At 48.7% G+C, this 14,378-nt stretch overlaps 1 protein-coding gene across 6 annotated transcripts in view; it reads left to right on the top strand.

Annotated features, from left to right (window-relative positions):
- Positions 1–12,812, top strand: part of INO80C (INO80 complex subunit C) — a 33,652-nt gene extending 20,840 nt beyond the window's left edge. For 5 of the 6 annotated variants that reach the window (XM_069568713.1, XM_069568714.1, XM_069568717.1 and 2 more), the window contains 4 exons: positions 4,235–4,345; positions 5,578–5,689; positions 6,621–6,688; positions 12,431–12,812. In XM_069568713.1, coding sequence (XP_069424814.1) covers positions 4,235–4,345; positions 5,578–5,689; positions 6,621–6,688; positions 12,431–12,562 — 423 coding nt within the window. In that variant the 3' untranslated portion in view covers positions 12,563–12,812. Of the gene's footprint in view, positions 1–1,154; positions 1,626–4,234; positions 4,346–5,577; positions 5,690–6,620; positions 6,689–12,430 lie in introns of those variants that run through there. The other variant, XM_069568718.1, reaches the window with a different exon arrangement.
- The last annotated feature ends 1,566 nt before the right edge of the window (positions 12,813–14,378 follow it).

The raw sequence follows: 14,378 nt of genomic DNA on the forward strand, positions 1-14,378 counted from the left end.
GGACCGTGAACTCAGTTCCTGAAAATTCATATCTGAGGAGCTGTCCACCAGTCCTCCTGGAGCACAGAGAGCCTCGCTGCTGTTCTCCACCTGAACTCCTTTCAGGGCATGTGCAGCCGCAGCAGCACGGGGTTCCGTCCTTGGCAGAGGCAGATGGCAAATGCCTTGGCAAGCCGATTTGCGGTTGACATGTTTCTAGCCATCTCCATGGAAGAAATTAGGAAATGTAGGGGCTCATGTGTGTGAGTGTGTGTATGACTGTCCCCCCATGCCCCTGTATCCATTTCTTTATTATTCTCATTATTTTAAGTTTGGCTGCCCTGGGTCTTCATTTGAGCATGTGGACTTTCTCTAGCGGTGATGTGCAGGCTTCTCTTGTTGCGGAGCGTGGGGCCCGGAGCACGCAGGTTTCAGGAGCCACAGCTCGCAGACTCGCTAGTTGTGGCGTGTGGGCTTAGTCATTCTGTGGAATGCGGGATCTTAGTTCCCCAACCAGGGATCGAACTCATGTCCCGTGCATTGGAAGATGGATTCTAAACCACTGCACCAGGGAAGTCCCCGTTTCCATGTTTATCTTTCTATCTATGTGTTAAACTCATGAATTCATATCACTAACCTGTGATTTCAGTCCAGTAGCACGCGGTTCGTTCTAGCTGTGCCTCATTCCTTATTTGCCTCATCTTAGAACGCATATTAAGTAGTTTCGGAACTATTAACCTGTCCTCTTGGGAGAAACAAACCTCCCGATTGTTCATGGTTCTTTTTGCCTCTCACCTTGAGTTATATGTTCGGAATACTGTGTTCATATCATTAACGTTATTTCTCCCTTCCTCCCTTTTAGTGTGTCTGTTATTCACTCAAACCTCAGGTTGATTTGGTTTCTTGTTTGCATTCCATTTTTTCTATCTGCTGCCCCCTGCTTGTTGGATTTGTCCGTCTATTTGTATGTGAAACTTTAGCATGCCTCAAAAGGTCAAAACTACGGACAGCTATACTCAGAGATGTTTACTCCTCTTTTACTTCCACCCTGTTCCCTTGCACCCGCAGGTAACCAAACCCAGTCATTTCTGAATTAGCCTTCCTGTGTTTCTTTGGGTTTGGCTGCTGTTTCCCATCCAGAGGCGATTCCTTGCTGTGAGCCCCTGAACATATGCATTTCAAAAACGGACGCTGACAGAGTTACACCGCATTGTCTTCTTCCTTAACTCCAATCAGTTAATCAGCCAGTGATTATTTGGTGCTTCTCTGTGCTAGGTGTTGGGTTAGACGCAGGCACGGAAGACTGGGCCACTTGGTGAAGCCGGATGTTCAGGCCCCTGTGCCTTCTCACTCCCGGATCGGCCCCTCTCCTCATCTGTTCACCTCTCTCCTCTGTGTCTCCTTGTTCCAGTCTGTCGTTCCCTGCCTGTTTCACAAAGCTGCTATCATTTCATTGACTGCTTGCATGCTAAGTCGCTTCAGTCATGTCTGACTCTCTGCAACCCTATGGACCGTAGCCCACCAGGTTCCTCTGTCCATGGCGTTCTCCAGGCAAGAATATTGGAGTGGGTTGCCATTTCCTACTCCAGGGAATCTTCCCAACCCAGGAATTGAACCCAGGTCTCTTACGTCTTCTGCATTGGCAGGTAGGTTCTTTACCACTCGTACTACCTGGGAAGCCCTCCGTTGACTAAACCAAGACTTAAATACAGCTGTTAATTATGTATCCAATTTATGATATTACTCTTACAAATAGTCAACACAAAATAGCATTGACAACTGGCCAAAACTACACAAGGTTATGTTGGTTACTGATTAAATGTGATGGGAAAAAATCAAAGCTCCATCAAATTGGGTCTCCCAGGACACATATATTAATACCCGCAGAAATTTTAGGACCGTGAAGGAAAAATCACAAGGGTAATAGAAGTTAGTTACATACAAAGTGCTAGATCTTATCTTTCTTGTAAAATTAAAACTGACATGAGCTAATCCCAACGGAAACTTTTATGAAGCATAAATAAAAAATGGAAAACACTGAAGACCATTTATGCTGGCAGAAAATGACTCCATGGGCTTGGGGACCAGAAAATACAAAATACAGGAGGGAGGGGGAGTGAAAGGGGAGGCTGGAGAGGAGGCCAGCATTTGTGCCTGATCCCAAGGGTGGTGGGAAGCCCTGGGCAGCTGTCAACAGGGGACAGACATCAAACTTACATCCAACAGTGTGTCGCAGAGTGTGCTGCAAAGAACGGAGTGGGCCTCAGGCCTCCTCTGAACCCCAGAGCTGAGGAAGGGCCCGATGAAGGAAGGGTTGTGGGAGGGAGGGGTGGAAAGGAGGAGAAAGAGAGAGAACTAGGGCTACAAATGGTAGGGAAAGGATGAGGAATCGGAGGGATCTTAGTTAGAGAGTGGACGTCTGAGCAGCCTTGGAGGGGAGAAAAGTTAGGAAAAACTATGAATGGGGGGACGGATGAGGGGAGGGGCCATCCGGGTAGCAGAGGGGTCGTGAGCAGAGGAGAGGGTGCACAGGGCCAGGGTCAGGGGGAGGGGGCAGGGAGGGGAGACCCTGGAGAGGAGTCTGGGAAGTGTCTGAGGAGAGACCCTTCAGGGGACTGTTGAATAGAGTGAGTGGTCCCCGTCTCCCCCTCCCTCCTTCCCCCACATGAAGGCCATTTTAGGGGGCAGGTGGGGGTGGAATCTATACATACCACCAGAACTCTCGCACTCTGCTGCTAGGAGTGTGAAAGAGGGCAGTCCATTTGGGAAAGTGGTATGTCAGTTTTCTTATCCCTGGGTTGGGAAGATCCCCTAGAGGAGGGAAATGGCAGCCCACCCCAGTGTTCTCGCCTGAAAAATCCAGTGGACAGAGGAGGCTGGCAGGTCACAGTCCAAAGGGTCACAAAGAATGGACAGGACTGAGCGACTACACACGCACGCACTAGTCAGTTTCTTACAAAGTTAAACACGTACTTACTGTGTAACCTGACCATATCACATGTAGGTGCTTACCCAGGAGAAATGAAAGACGTACATCCATGCAGAGGCTTGTACAGAATGTTGCCAGCAGCTTGCTTTATAATGGCTGAAGGCTGAAAGCAACCCACATTTCATCAGCAAGAAAATGGGTAAACACACTGTGGTACCTCCTATACAGGGGAATACTACTCTTAAGAGTGGTGTACACATTCTGTGGAACAAACCACCAGTCCATGCTATGACATGGATAAACCTCAAAAACTGTATGCCGGGCTAAAGAAGCCAAACACAGCGAACAGCACGTGCTGTTGGATTCCACTCATAAAGTTCGAGAACAGGCCTAAGTAACGTGGGATTCAGAACAGTGGTGGTCCATGAGGGCGGAAGATACTGACCAGGAGAGGGCTGGAGGGAACTTTCTGAGAAAGATGGAAATAGTCTGTCTCCACAGGGACCTGGGTTACGCAAGTGGAAACATTTGGCAAAACTCACGAAACCTACACTTAAGATCTGTGCGTTTCACTGTGTATAAATTATGTATCCATTAAAAAACGTTTGTTGCAGTCTGGGAAGATTGGAAATTGCAGTACAAATCAGAAGTGATTTCTTGCTTTGGCTTGTTTTTTTTTTTCTTCTTGATTCTTAGCTTAAAAGGCATTTTGATTTAAAGTCCGGGAGCCTGCTTGTCAGAGCATTCTGCCACAGCCAGCTGACCCGAGGCCCCCTGCCTCCTGTCTATTCTCCTCCTCAAAATGCCTGCATTCTATTGTGCCCTGAAGCGTACCAGCACTAGCCTGGGTTTTCTGACTGGAGACCCTTCAAGGGACTGGATCTTTTCCATCTTAATGTTTCAAGACACAATTTAACAAGATCAGTAGGAGCAGGGGCCACATGGAGTCACGGGGATGGTGGGGCTTTGGCATTGGCCCCAACTGGATTTGAATCCAGAGGCAGTTACTGTGGGGCCTTGAACCTGTCTGCCTGAGCCTCAGTTTTCACCTTGTAGTGGTAGGACACCGTGCTTGGCACACAGAAGAGCCAGGACGTCTGGCAGCTGGAGTCCCGGCTGCCTCCACTGTGGCCTCTGCACGGACAGGTGCGGCCCCCAGCCTGGCAGGTTCTCCCCCCGACCCCACCCCATGTAGACCACCCGTTGGGGCTCCGGGCACCCTGTCTCCTCTCCTGTGTCTGGTGCTGCCATCTTACATCTTGTTGACTGCTGAGTTAGGGAGCTCAGCTAAAGGACACTGACCTCATACTATTATTTTGTTTTAAGGGTATCAGCATGGATGGTGTGAGTGAGAATAAGATGGTGCCCTCTGATTTTAGCACAGGACCCATGGAGAAAGCTGCCAAACCTTTGCCATTTAAGGATCCCAACTTTGTGGTAAGCATCTAAAGTGAAAGTGTCTGTTGATCAGTCATGTCCGACTCTTTGCGACCCCATGGACTGTAGCCCACCAGGCTCCTCTGTCAGTGGACTCCTCCAGGCAAGAATACTGGAGTGGGTTGCCATTCCCTTCTGCAGGGTTTTCTCCTGACCCAGGGATTGAACCCGGGTCTCCTGCACCGTCGGGTGGGTTCACTATGCTGAGCCCCAGAAGCATCTAAGGTGTTTTATAAATAAAAAAACAAACAACTATGCCTCGGCCTCTGACCTCACTCGGTTGGTCTGGAGCCCGGGCAGTGATGGTGGCCTTTCTCCTTCAGTCTGCGTCACCATGCCCTCCTCCAGGGACTGTGGTTTGAGGTCTGGGGGCAGGAGAGCCCTTCCTGTGGCTCTCCCAGTTCCCAAGGATTCTGTGGAATTCATTCAGTGATACTGCTTTTAGGGTGTCGTTTCCAGGATGATTGCTCGCCTTCCTTTTTTCGTGAGATTTAGATGAGGTGTGCAGTAATTAAAGGAGGAATGCTCCTCGCTAGTTTCTTTAGGCGCATCCAAGGTCTGGTGCTATCAAGTAGATATAGGTGCCTCTTTCTTTTGCTCTTTCTTTTGTTCTTGAGGGGTAGGATAAATTCCATGGTTCTGATTATACCGTTCCAATTTATTTTTCACTAATTACCTTTGAAAATACAGCATTGATAATGCCTGTAACTTTTGTGTTCTTTCCATTTCATTTTGTCATCTTCACAAGACAAAAAAGAAAAAAATTTCCGGAAAGCTTGCCGTGTCATGAGGGAGGCTTCCTTGGGTTTTCCTGGAGCTCCAGTAATTTACAAGGTGGAGACTGGCCCTCAGAAAGGAATTGAGAGATGTGGTCATGTGTTTAAATCTAACTTTGTAGTAAACTTATTTTAAAGTAGTGAGAAATTCATGAGTGAATTCCATAAAGTTAGACCCAATAAAGGATGTGCTTTTCTATGTGCATATTAAAAGAATAACCCTTTATTTCTATTCCATCAGAGACTAACTCATGCGTTTTAAAAATCCAAAAGCTGTGTTTTTTTATAAGTAAGCTTAAGGTATATGGTGTAATATGTTTTTTTAAAGCCTTAGGGTACACTGACTGTTGATTAAATGAAAGGTTTATTACAGTTATGAATAAGCATAAATGTCAGATGCTGAAATGATCGTCTCCATTGATTTTTGTTTCTTCTAATCCACGCTTGTGCCTCGAGCATTCTGGCCATGGTGGTGCAGTGGCTGGCAAGAAGAACAGAACCTGGAAGAACCTGAAACAGATCCTGGCTGCTGAAAGGGCATTGCCATGGCAACTGAATGATCCCAACTGTGAGCTGTCTAGACCCTCCTATGTGTTCATAATGTTCAGACTAGGAACCTTCTTATAACAAACCCGCGTTATCTTATTGTGTTTGCGTTCATGGAGAAACACTTTCTAGCTTAGGAATTCTACAGCAGTACCAATGTAGGGAGATTCTGTGTGTGTTTCCTCATAGCTTTATGCTCTGTGTTGAATCTGTGTGTGTTGGCGTTGTCATGGATGTGTGGTTTTTAGTGTCACTGTTAACATTTCAATCTGGAGAAGCAGGTCCAGATATGATGATATGGGTGTTGCTGTTAGACAAACTGCTTATTCAAAAGTCTACTCTTAAAATGTGTTTCCAAGTAAAATGTTGCCCAAGCTTTAGGAGGGTTTCTCACCAGCAGCTTAAAGGCCCGCTCTGTTTTACTCTCCAAGCCAGTGTTTTTCAGAGTGAACGCTTTATACTACAGTATTTCCGAATGTCTGTTGTATGTTCTGCTCAACTTTAGTGGAAAGTACAGGTTCAAAGTTCCTTCCATCTCCTGCCCCACGGCATGTGTTTCGTGGGGGTGACTCAGACTGATGACAGATGAGCTAGTCAGATGCCTGGGTGTGGACATTCCGGTGTCCGGATGTTCAGATCCAATTAGTGGGTTGTTGACACCTCATCACCATCAGCCCGTGTAGCCAGAGACCGTGAAAGCAGCTTGTGGGCAGATGAGCTTTCTGGTGGTTCTGCTGGAGTAGAGGGTCCCCGGGGACAAGGCAGAGCCATACTTAAAGCCTGTGCTTGGCCTATGGCATCCTGTAGTATTTCCCCGAGAATTGTCTGAGCACTTAATCACAAAGTAGAAAGTTTGGGAATATTATCAAGCAGTATTTTTAGGGAAAACGGGGAAGGGATCTGAATGCTCTAAAGCCAGTTTAGTTAGCATCTTGTTGTTGTTTTTTTTCCAGACTTCAGTATTGATGCTCCTCCATCCTTTAAACCAGCGAAGAAGTATTCTGATGTTTCAGGTCTTCTTGTGAGTATCAGCACACCTCTATGTCATACAACACTGAACCAAAAAGGAAATTTCACTGTACCCTCTGTTTAGACTGTGGTGAATAGCAACGCTGGTCCTGCCTGGAGCTCATGTACTGGGAACAGGTGATGGGTTTGTACAGAAGCGTTTATGCAGTTATTTAAGAGTGGCAGCGACCAAGAGTGGGGACTTCCCAGGTGGCCCAGTGGTAAAGAATCTGCCTGCCACGCAGGAGACACGGGTTCGATCCCTGGGTCAGGAAGCTCCCCGAGAGAAGGACATGGCAACCTCATTCTGAGTATTCTTGTCTGGAGAATCCCATGGACAGAGGAGCCTGGTGGGCTACAGTCCATGGGGTTGCAAAGAATTGGACATGACTTAGCAACTAAAAGGTAGCAGCAGCAACCTGAGGCATCCGTGTGGGCAGCCTGGAGCAGGCATTGCTCCAGAAAGCAGGAGACCTGAGTATTACTTTCCTTTCCTCTCCTTGTTAACTATATGAGATAACATGAAAGAAACATTTTTTCTTTTTGGCTAAAGTTTAAGAAATTCCTTACATCTTAGAGATGATTGTACTTAAAAAATTTAAACTTCTCTAAAGAGGCACTATGGTAAAGACAGTGATTTTCATATTTATTTTTAAGCATCAGAATCACTTTTCCAAATGAGAGCTTTTACGGAATCCCCTGGAGCCCACCTGCTCACTGTGGGCCCGTGTGGATCTGGTCCTCTGTCCTTCTGCCCACTCCCCAAAAAAGGGACCCCTGTGGTGCTTCTAGGGGACACAGTTTGAAAACCAGCAGTGTGGTTCGATGAGTGGGACTTGGGCAAGTCCATGAACCTCAGTGTACCCCCAGAGAATCTTGTTTCCTTATTTTCAGAATGTGGATGAAGTATAGAAGTTTCTAGAACTTCATCATGCTTTTTCATTATTATTAAATTTGGAAGGTGGGCTTCTTCCCATAACTGTGGAAATAATGAGACACTTTATTTTTTGAAGACCATATACCTCATTTAAATTGTTTACTTTTTTTATGAAAATATATGACTCCAACCTCTGTAACAAACTAAATTAATGATATACATTTTACACTAGGAAAGATTTTTTTAAAAATTAGTTTTCCTCTCTGGATTAGTTGTATGTTTTTAGCTTGTCTTCCAGAGAGGAGCAGATACTCTTCAGACTTGTTAACACAGACCTTAAATATAATGAGCCTAAGAAACAGGGAGAGGAGAAGTGTGTGGGGGTGGGGGAAGGGAGCGGTGTGTGTGGGTTGTGCTTCTGGTGGGCTCTTCCTTTCGTCTACTCATGGATGTGTGTCTCTTCCGAAAGGTCCCCTGAGGAAGCTTCCATTTGAGAGAAGTGTAGTTTTAGGCTATCTCCTGTCTCCTGCCAGAGAATAGTTGCCTTGTATATTTGACCCATTTTAATAGCTGTTTATGGAAGGAGAACTAGTCTCGCACCAGTTATTCTTTTCTGGCCCAAAGTGGAAATTTCTCCCTGTTCCATTTTGTGCTGAGCTTATAGCAGCCATGGTTTACGACTTGGAGGGTGGCCCCTTGGAACATAGCTTTATCCTCACCGTTACCAGGCAGCTCATCCACTGCTAGCACAATGGTTTTCACACGTTGAAAGTGAAGTCGCTCAGTCGTGTCCGACTCTTTGCGACCCCTTGGACTGTAGCCTACCATGCTCCTCTGTCCATGGGATTTTGCAGGCAAGAGTACTGGAGTGGGTTGCCATTTCCTTCTCCAGAAGATCTTCCTGATCCAGGGATTGAACCTGGGTCTCCCACACTGTAGGCAGATACTTTACTGTCTGAGCCACCAGGGAATTTTGTTCATGTTGAAAAGCATTGTTTCAGACCTCTTTATGCCATTGCTAAAGGACTTGTCGTGTTATTCATAACCTTTTGCCCCACTGTATGTAAGAATTAAGACATTCTGAATATACAAAGAACTCTACCAAATCATTGTGGGGCTTCCCTGGTGGCTCAGATGGTAGAGAATCTGCCTGCAATTTCAGGTTTGATCCCAGGGTCAGGAAGATCCCCTGGAGAAGGGAGCATTCCCATAGAAGAATCAGCTAAAAGATTATGAATAGACAATTTCAAGGAGGAAATGCAGATGTTCAGTTTCACTGAAACTGATAAGTAGATGTTCAGTTTCACTGATAGTTAGAAAAAAGACCCATTGGATAGGGGAGAAATGAAGACATTGGCTTCTATGCCTTGCCACCAACATACAGAAATGGACAACTTCCTATATGGTTGTTTTGAGATGGGAGTTACATTGGCGCATATTCTTGGGAAAACAAATGGTACTACCTAGGGAGACAGAAAAGTAGAGGCCTACAATGTAACAACTTGTCTTCCAGCGAGTGCCCTAGAGAAATAGTATGTACAAGGAGCTTCCTGCAGAAATGCTCAGGAGAAAACGTGCAAGGAAAACATTGAAAGCAACATAAAGGTCAACCGGAGCGGGGTGGGGTGGGGGTCGCTTCCTGGGGGGGCACTAGTGGTAAAGAACCCACCTGCCAATGCAGGAGACTTAAGAGTCGCAGTTCAACCCCCGGGGTCGGGAAAATTCCCTGGAGGAGGGCACGGCAACCCACTCCGGTATTTCTTGCCTGGAGAATCCCATGGACAGAGAAGCCTGGTGGGCTACACAGTCCATAGGGCCACAAAGAGTCGGACACAACTGAAGTGACTGAGCACGCGTTCAATGTGGGGTAGGGGTCAGGGGTTCATCCTATTCTGTAAGGTTGATGTATATGTAAAAACATGGATAAACTTTTAAGATGTGGTACAAAGCAGTGTAAGATTCTTACTACCAAGTAAGAATCAATACCCAGTCACTGGGTGCTTCTCTTGGATATGTGAGTGCGTGTGTGTGTGTGTGTGTGTATAAGAGTGTGTGTATATATATATATATGTATATATATATATATATATAAAGTCTGGAAAGGTGCCCGCCGAGCAGTGGTTTCCACAGGGGAAGATAAAGGACTTGTTGTTGTTTGGCCACTAAGTCATGTCCAACTCTTTGCAACTCCATGGACTGTAGCCCCCCCCCCCCCCGCCCAAGCTCCTCTGTTGATGGGATTGCCCAGGCAAGAACACTGGAGTGGGTTGCCATTTCTTTGGAGATCTTCCGAATCCAGGGATCGAACCAAGTCTCCTGCTTGGCAGGCAGACTTGTAAAAGGAGACTTTAGTCTTATTGGCAATGTTTTTCTTTCTTTTTTTTTTAAGAAAAGAATATGTTCACCTGCTACTTGTATAAATTAAACTTACGTAATTAAAAAATAAAGCCAGGCTTGTGTTTACACTGACGCGTCTGTTCCAGTGAGGGGCTGTTTCCCTGTGTGGGGGCCTGGCCAGAAGGCCCGCAGGGTCACACCTGTGTTGAGCCCCGGTTACAAGGCTGAGGAAAGTGCTTTGGTCCTGGGGGAGGTGGGGCCAGCGTTTGCTGCCCAGCTCCCTGCAACAAGGGAGGCGTTAAAGCCACTTGCTCCCTGCCTTCTGGGGAGGGGGCCTTGGCTTCATTCAGGCTGGAGGGACGGAGTCCAGAGGAGGACAGACCACAGGAGTCCAGCTCCCTGCTCTGGGGGGGTCACCGGCCTCCTTCCCTCTGTTCAGAACACTCGGTCAGCTCCAGTCTGTGCATGTTTACGTCAACCTTCCTGTCGATGCAGCGGTACCCTGAGTCCCTTGGTATCGGTTCAGCAGCCTGGACTTCCCTCATGGCTCCGATGGTAAAAGCGTCTGTCTACAATGCAGGAGACCCAGGTTCGAGCCCTGGGTTGGGAAGATCCCCTGGAGAAGGAAATGGCAATCCACTCCAATACTGTTGCCTGGAGAATCCCATGGACAGAGGAGCCTGGTAGGCAACAGTCTATGGGGTCGCAAAGAGTCGGACACGACTGAGCGACTTCAGTCAGTCAGTCAGTCAGTCAGCCGTCCTGGCAGTAAGGCCTGAACTTGGGCGGGCCGGCTCGGCACAGCTTGACGGTGGGAGTGGGGCAGCCGCAGAGATGGAGGCAGGCCAGGGCTGGTTCATCCGTGAAGGCCAGATGATCAAAGCCAGATGCATTCGCCAGCACCTCTGCTGGGAACTGCGGGGCAGCCTCCCCTGCCAGTCAGTGCATCTCACCACCTCGTGGCCCCTCTGAAGGGACCCGCTGCTGTTTTTCTAGTTAAGCCTGCCTTTACACGAGCGTCGCTGAAGGAAATGTGGTACAGAGAGGCGTCGCTAGATTAAGCCAAAGGATCAAAGGTTTGTTTTGTATAGAGCTTTAATTAATCTTAGCTTTTTAGGAATAATCTCAGTTTCCTGATATGCAGACCTTAAATGCTTTAGGCAGCTCCCCGTGGTGGAACTGAGACTCTTTAGAGATTGAGAAACCCATGACTCAGTCTGTTCAGCTTGTTGCCTCTTCACCCAGCCTCCCTCCCTCCTGAAATCATCGCATCGCTGGGTGTCTGGGTCCACACAGTCGACCAGCGCTGGCACAGGCAATCCACACTTGAGTAATTGGCTGTTATCTGTCTAGACATTAGTGGCATCTTTTCTAATTTCTTAAAGGAATTCCAAATGACTCAGCCTCATGTTTTCTGTTTCAAAGTCTGTAGGAGCCGTGTGCCCTGAGGTAGACAGTGAGTGAGTATTTTCTTCACTTTGCAAATGGGGAGAACAGGCCAAAAGAGAAGTTTGATATGTCAGCGGAAACAACTTCTCTTTTCCACGTTCGTCCTGATTGTTTGTTTGTTCGTTCACCCACGCATCCCTCATTCGTGGGACACGCACTCGCTGTAGGCCCACTGTGTGCTCTACATCGGTCAGGAAACAGTGCAGCTGGGATCCAGTGATAAGCAGACCACGGGAGTCTGGCCTCATGGAGCCTCCCAGCCTAGACTTCAGTCAGAGTCACAGATAATAAACGTAAAAGCAGCAGAGATATGCATTCCACTGGAGACAGGTGCTGAGGTGAATGCCAGGGTGGGGTCCTGACCCGCCTACAGGGACAGATAAGGCTTCCCAGATGATACAACTGATTGCTGAGCAAGAAAAGGGCAAATGGGCAGGACAGGAAGGAGGGTGTCAGAGCCAGGGTAGCTGGAACCACAGAGTAGGGGACACGTGGCTGAGGAAGAGGCTCGGGAAGGGGGGGTCCCAGGCAGTGTCTGCGGAGCTGTGCTGTGGCCTTGGGCCTTTGTCCTGAGAGCAGAGAGAAGAGCCGTGGAGAGACTTCACGAGAAAAGACGTGATCAGAATTGCAGGCTGTGACGATGCCCCTGGCTGCAGGTGTTGGTGGCAGTCCCTTCCAGTGGAAGGGGGTGGGGTGGTCATCCCAGCCCTGCAGGGGAGCCCTTTGGGGAGCCTTGGGAGCGGGGAGGGGCGAAGCAGGAGAGAAGCACCCCTGGGTAAGTGGAGTGGGGGCGGGTGCAGTCTGGACGGGTGCCTGCCGCCCTGAGGCACCAAGCAGAATATTCCCCAGCTGTCTGCTGTGGTTATTCCCCTTCCTTCCTGTCCGTACCCTGAAGCATCTCGCAAGTCTGGGGAGATTAACGTGTCTTTCCCACAGTGAGTGATTGGGCGTTCTTGGTGACACAGTCAGACATCATGAAGATACGTTGATTGCACTTTGAGTAAAAACCAGAAAACTAATTTTTAACTTGAACTTGAATCTCACTGCCAGCAACGCCTCTCTACCCTTCTGTCTGCCTGTTTTCTCACCCAGGCCAACTACACGGACCCGCAGAGCAAGCTGCGCTTCAGCACCATCGAAGAGTTCTCCTACATTCGGCGGCTGCCATCCGACGTGGTCACGGGCTACCTGGCCCTGAGGAAAGCCACAAGCATCGTTCCCTGAGCCTGGAGAAACGGAGATGAGGTGGAAAACCATTTCCCAAGGCAGACTTTGGGCTCGAGATTTTGTTTTATGGAAACAAACTTCTGCTGTCAATCTGGAAATGTCAGTGCTGTGCCTTGGAAAGAATGTTTGGCTTTCATTGAAGGAGGGTTTTTTTTTTTTTTTTCTGTTTTCCCTCCAAGTGTGATATTGCCTGTTGAATTAAATTATACTTCAGTTGTTGCCTCAAATAAAGTTGTTTGACAAGAAAGTAGAAAATTGTGCTTTTAGTTTAACCCAAGTAAGTCCTTGAATTTTGGCTTCAAAGCTATGGAGTCTCTTATGACACTTTTAAAGACTCTACGATGCGTCCTGACAGTAAGGCTGGATTGTCCCTGATCCCTGTGACTCCTGCCTTGAGCACGTTCATCTCTGTCTCTGATCGGAATGCTTGGAAGAGGTCCAGAACTGGGGCTGGAAGAGAAAGCACAGAGGAGCTCACCCTGCTGCCCTGGCTCGGTCCTCGCCTTGGGCCGTGGTCTCTGAATCAGCCTCTCTTCTCGGCCTCTAGAACCTGTTAGGTAAGCCACTGACTGGCCTGCGGCATTTAGAGCAGCCTGAGCCGACTAAAACGCTAGCCCTGGCCTGCTTCTGGAGGTGTGGGGTGTGACCCTCGTCACCCCTTCCACGAGGGCGTCTGTCCGGGCATGGGAAGCCACCCACTTCCCCTCCTCCGAGAGGAAAGCACTCTGGGCCAGGAGGAGATGGCCTCCGAGCCCCTCTGAGCCTCATTCCTGCAAGTCTTTGCTGGGGGGACAGTGGAACCAGGCCTTGGGGCTGGCTCTGCTTTGAAGATTAGGTCCCCAAGTACCCTTTCTTTCTGAGGGAAAGCCCCTCTGGGTGGTGGTGGTTTTCAGTTGCTAAGTTGTGTCCAACTCTTTGCAGCCCCATGGACCTCAGCACGCCAGGCTTCCCTGTCCATCACCAACTCTGAGTTTGCTCAAACTCATGTCCGTCAAGTTGATGATGCCATCCAACCGTCTCATCCTCTGTCGCCCCCCTCTCCTGCCCTCCATCTTTGCCAGCATCAGGGTCTTTTCCAATGAGTTGGCCAAAGTATTGGAGGAGAGAAAGGGAAAACAAGACCGAGAGTCGGCTGGGGCCTCCCTGCAGGGCCAGCGGCAGCGGCCTGGAATCCTGTGTCATTCAGCCCCTGCCCTGTAGCTGGGGGGGAGGGGGTGAGAGGGGTGGGAGGGGTGCTGTGTGCTTCCCCCTCCCCCATGAAAAGGGGCTGGCTGATAGCCAGGAGAGCAGGGACCTTTCTGAAGCCTACGAGCCCTGAAGCCCTCACGGCTGAAGCCTACGAGCCCTGAAGTCCTCACGGCTTCGCTGAGGCACTCAGCGCTAACAGAACCATCTGAGGCCTCAGTGTAACTCAGATGCCCCCCGGCCAGCCCCAGTGTCTGAGCCATAGATCAGGGGTGGGGCCTGAGAATCTTCATTTCTAACTAATGAGACTGATGTTGCTGACCCAGAAACCGCACTTAGAAACCCACCGCCGACACAGAAGTTCTCTGCAAGGCCAGAGGCTGTTCCCTGGGTTCCCGCACTCGGCCTGGGAAACCCACATTTCTGTTGAAATCAAGGAGCCAGTGAGTCACGGGACCTTCCTGCCCCACTTCCACCGTCTGTGACACCTGGGGCGAGTGCACTTCTTTTCCAGGAAGGTCCCCCGTTTGTGTAGTGGCCCACTTTCCAGTTCTAACTATGTCTAGAAATGGCAGTTCTAATCATTTTTAACCCTGCTTGCTGGCCGCTACCTCAGTCCTGACTTCAG

The sequence above is a fragment of the Ovis canadensis genome, chromosome 23, assembly GCF_042477335.2.
Source record: "Ovis canadensis isolate MfBH-ARS-UI-01 breed Bighorn chromosome 23, ARS-UI_OviCan_v2, whole genome shotgun sequence".
NCBI classification, from domain to species: Eukaryota; Metazoa; Chordata; class Mammalia; order Artiodactyla; family Bovidae; genus Ovis; species Ovis canadensis.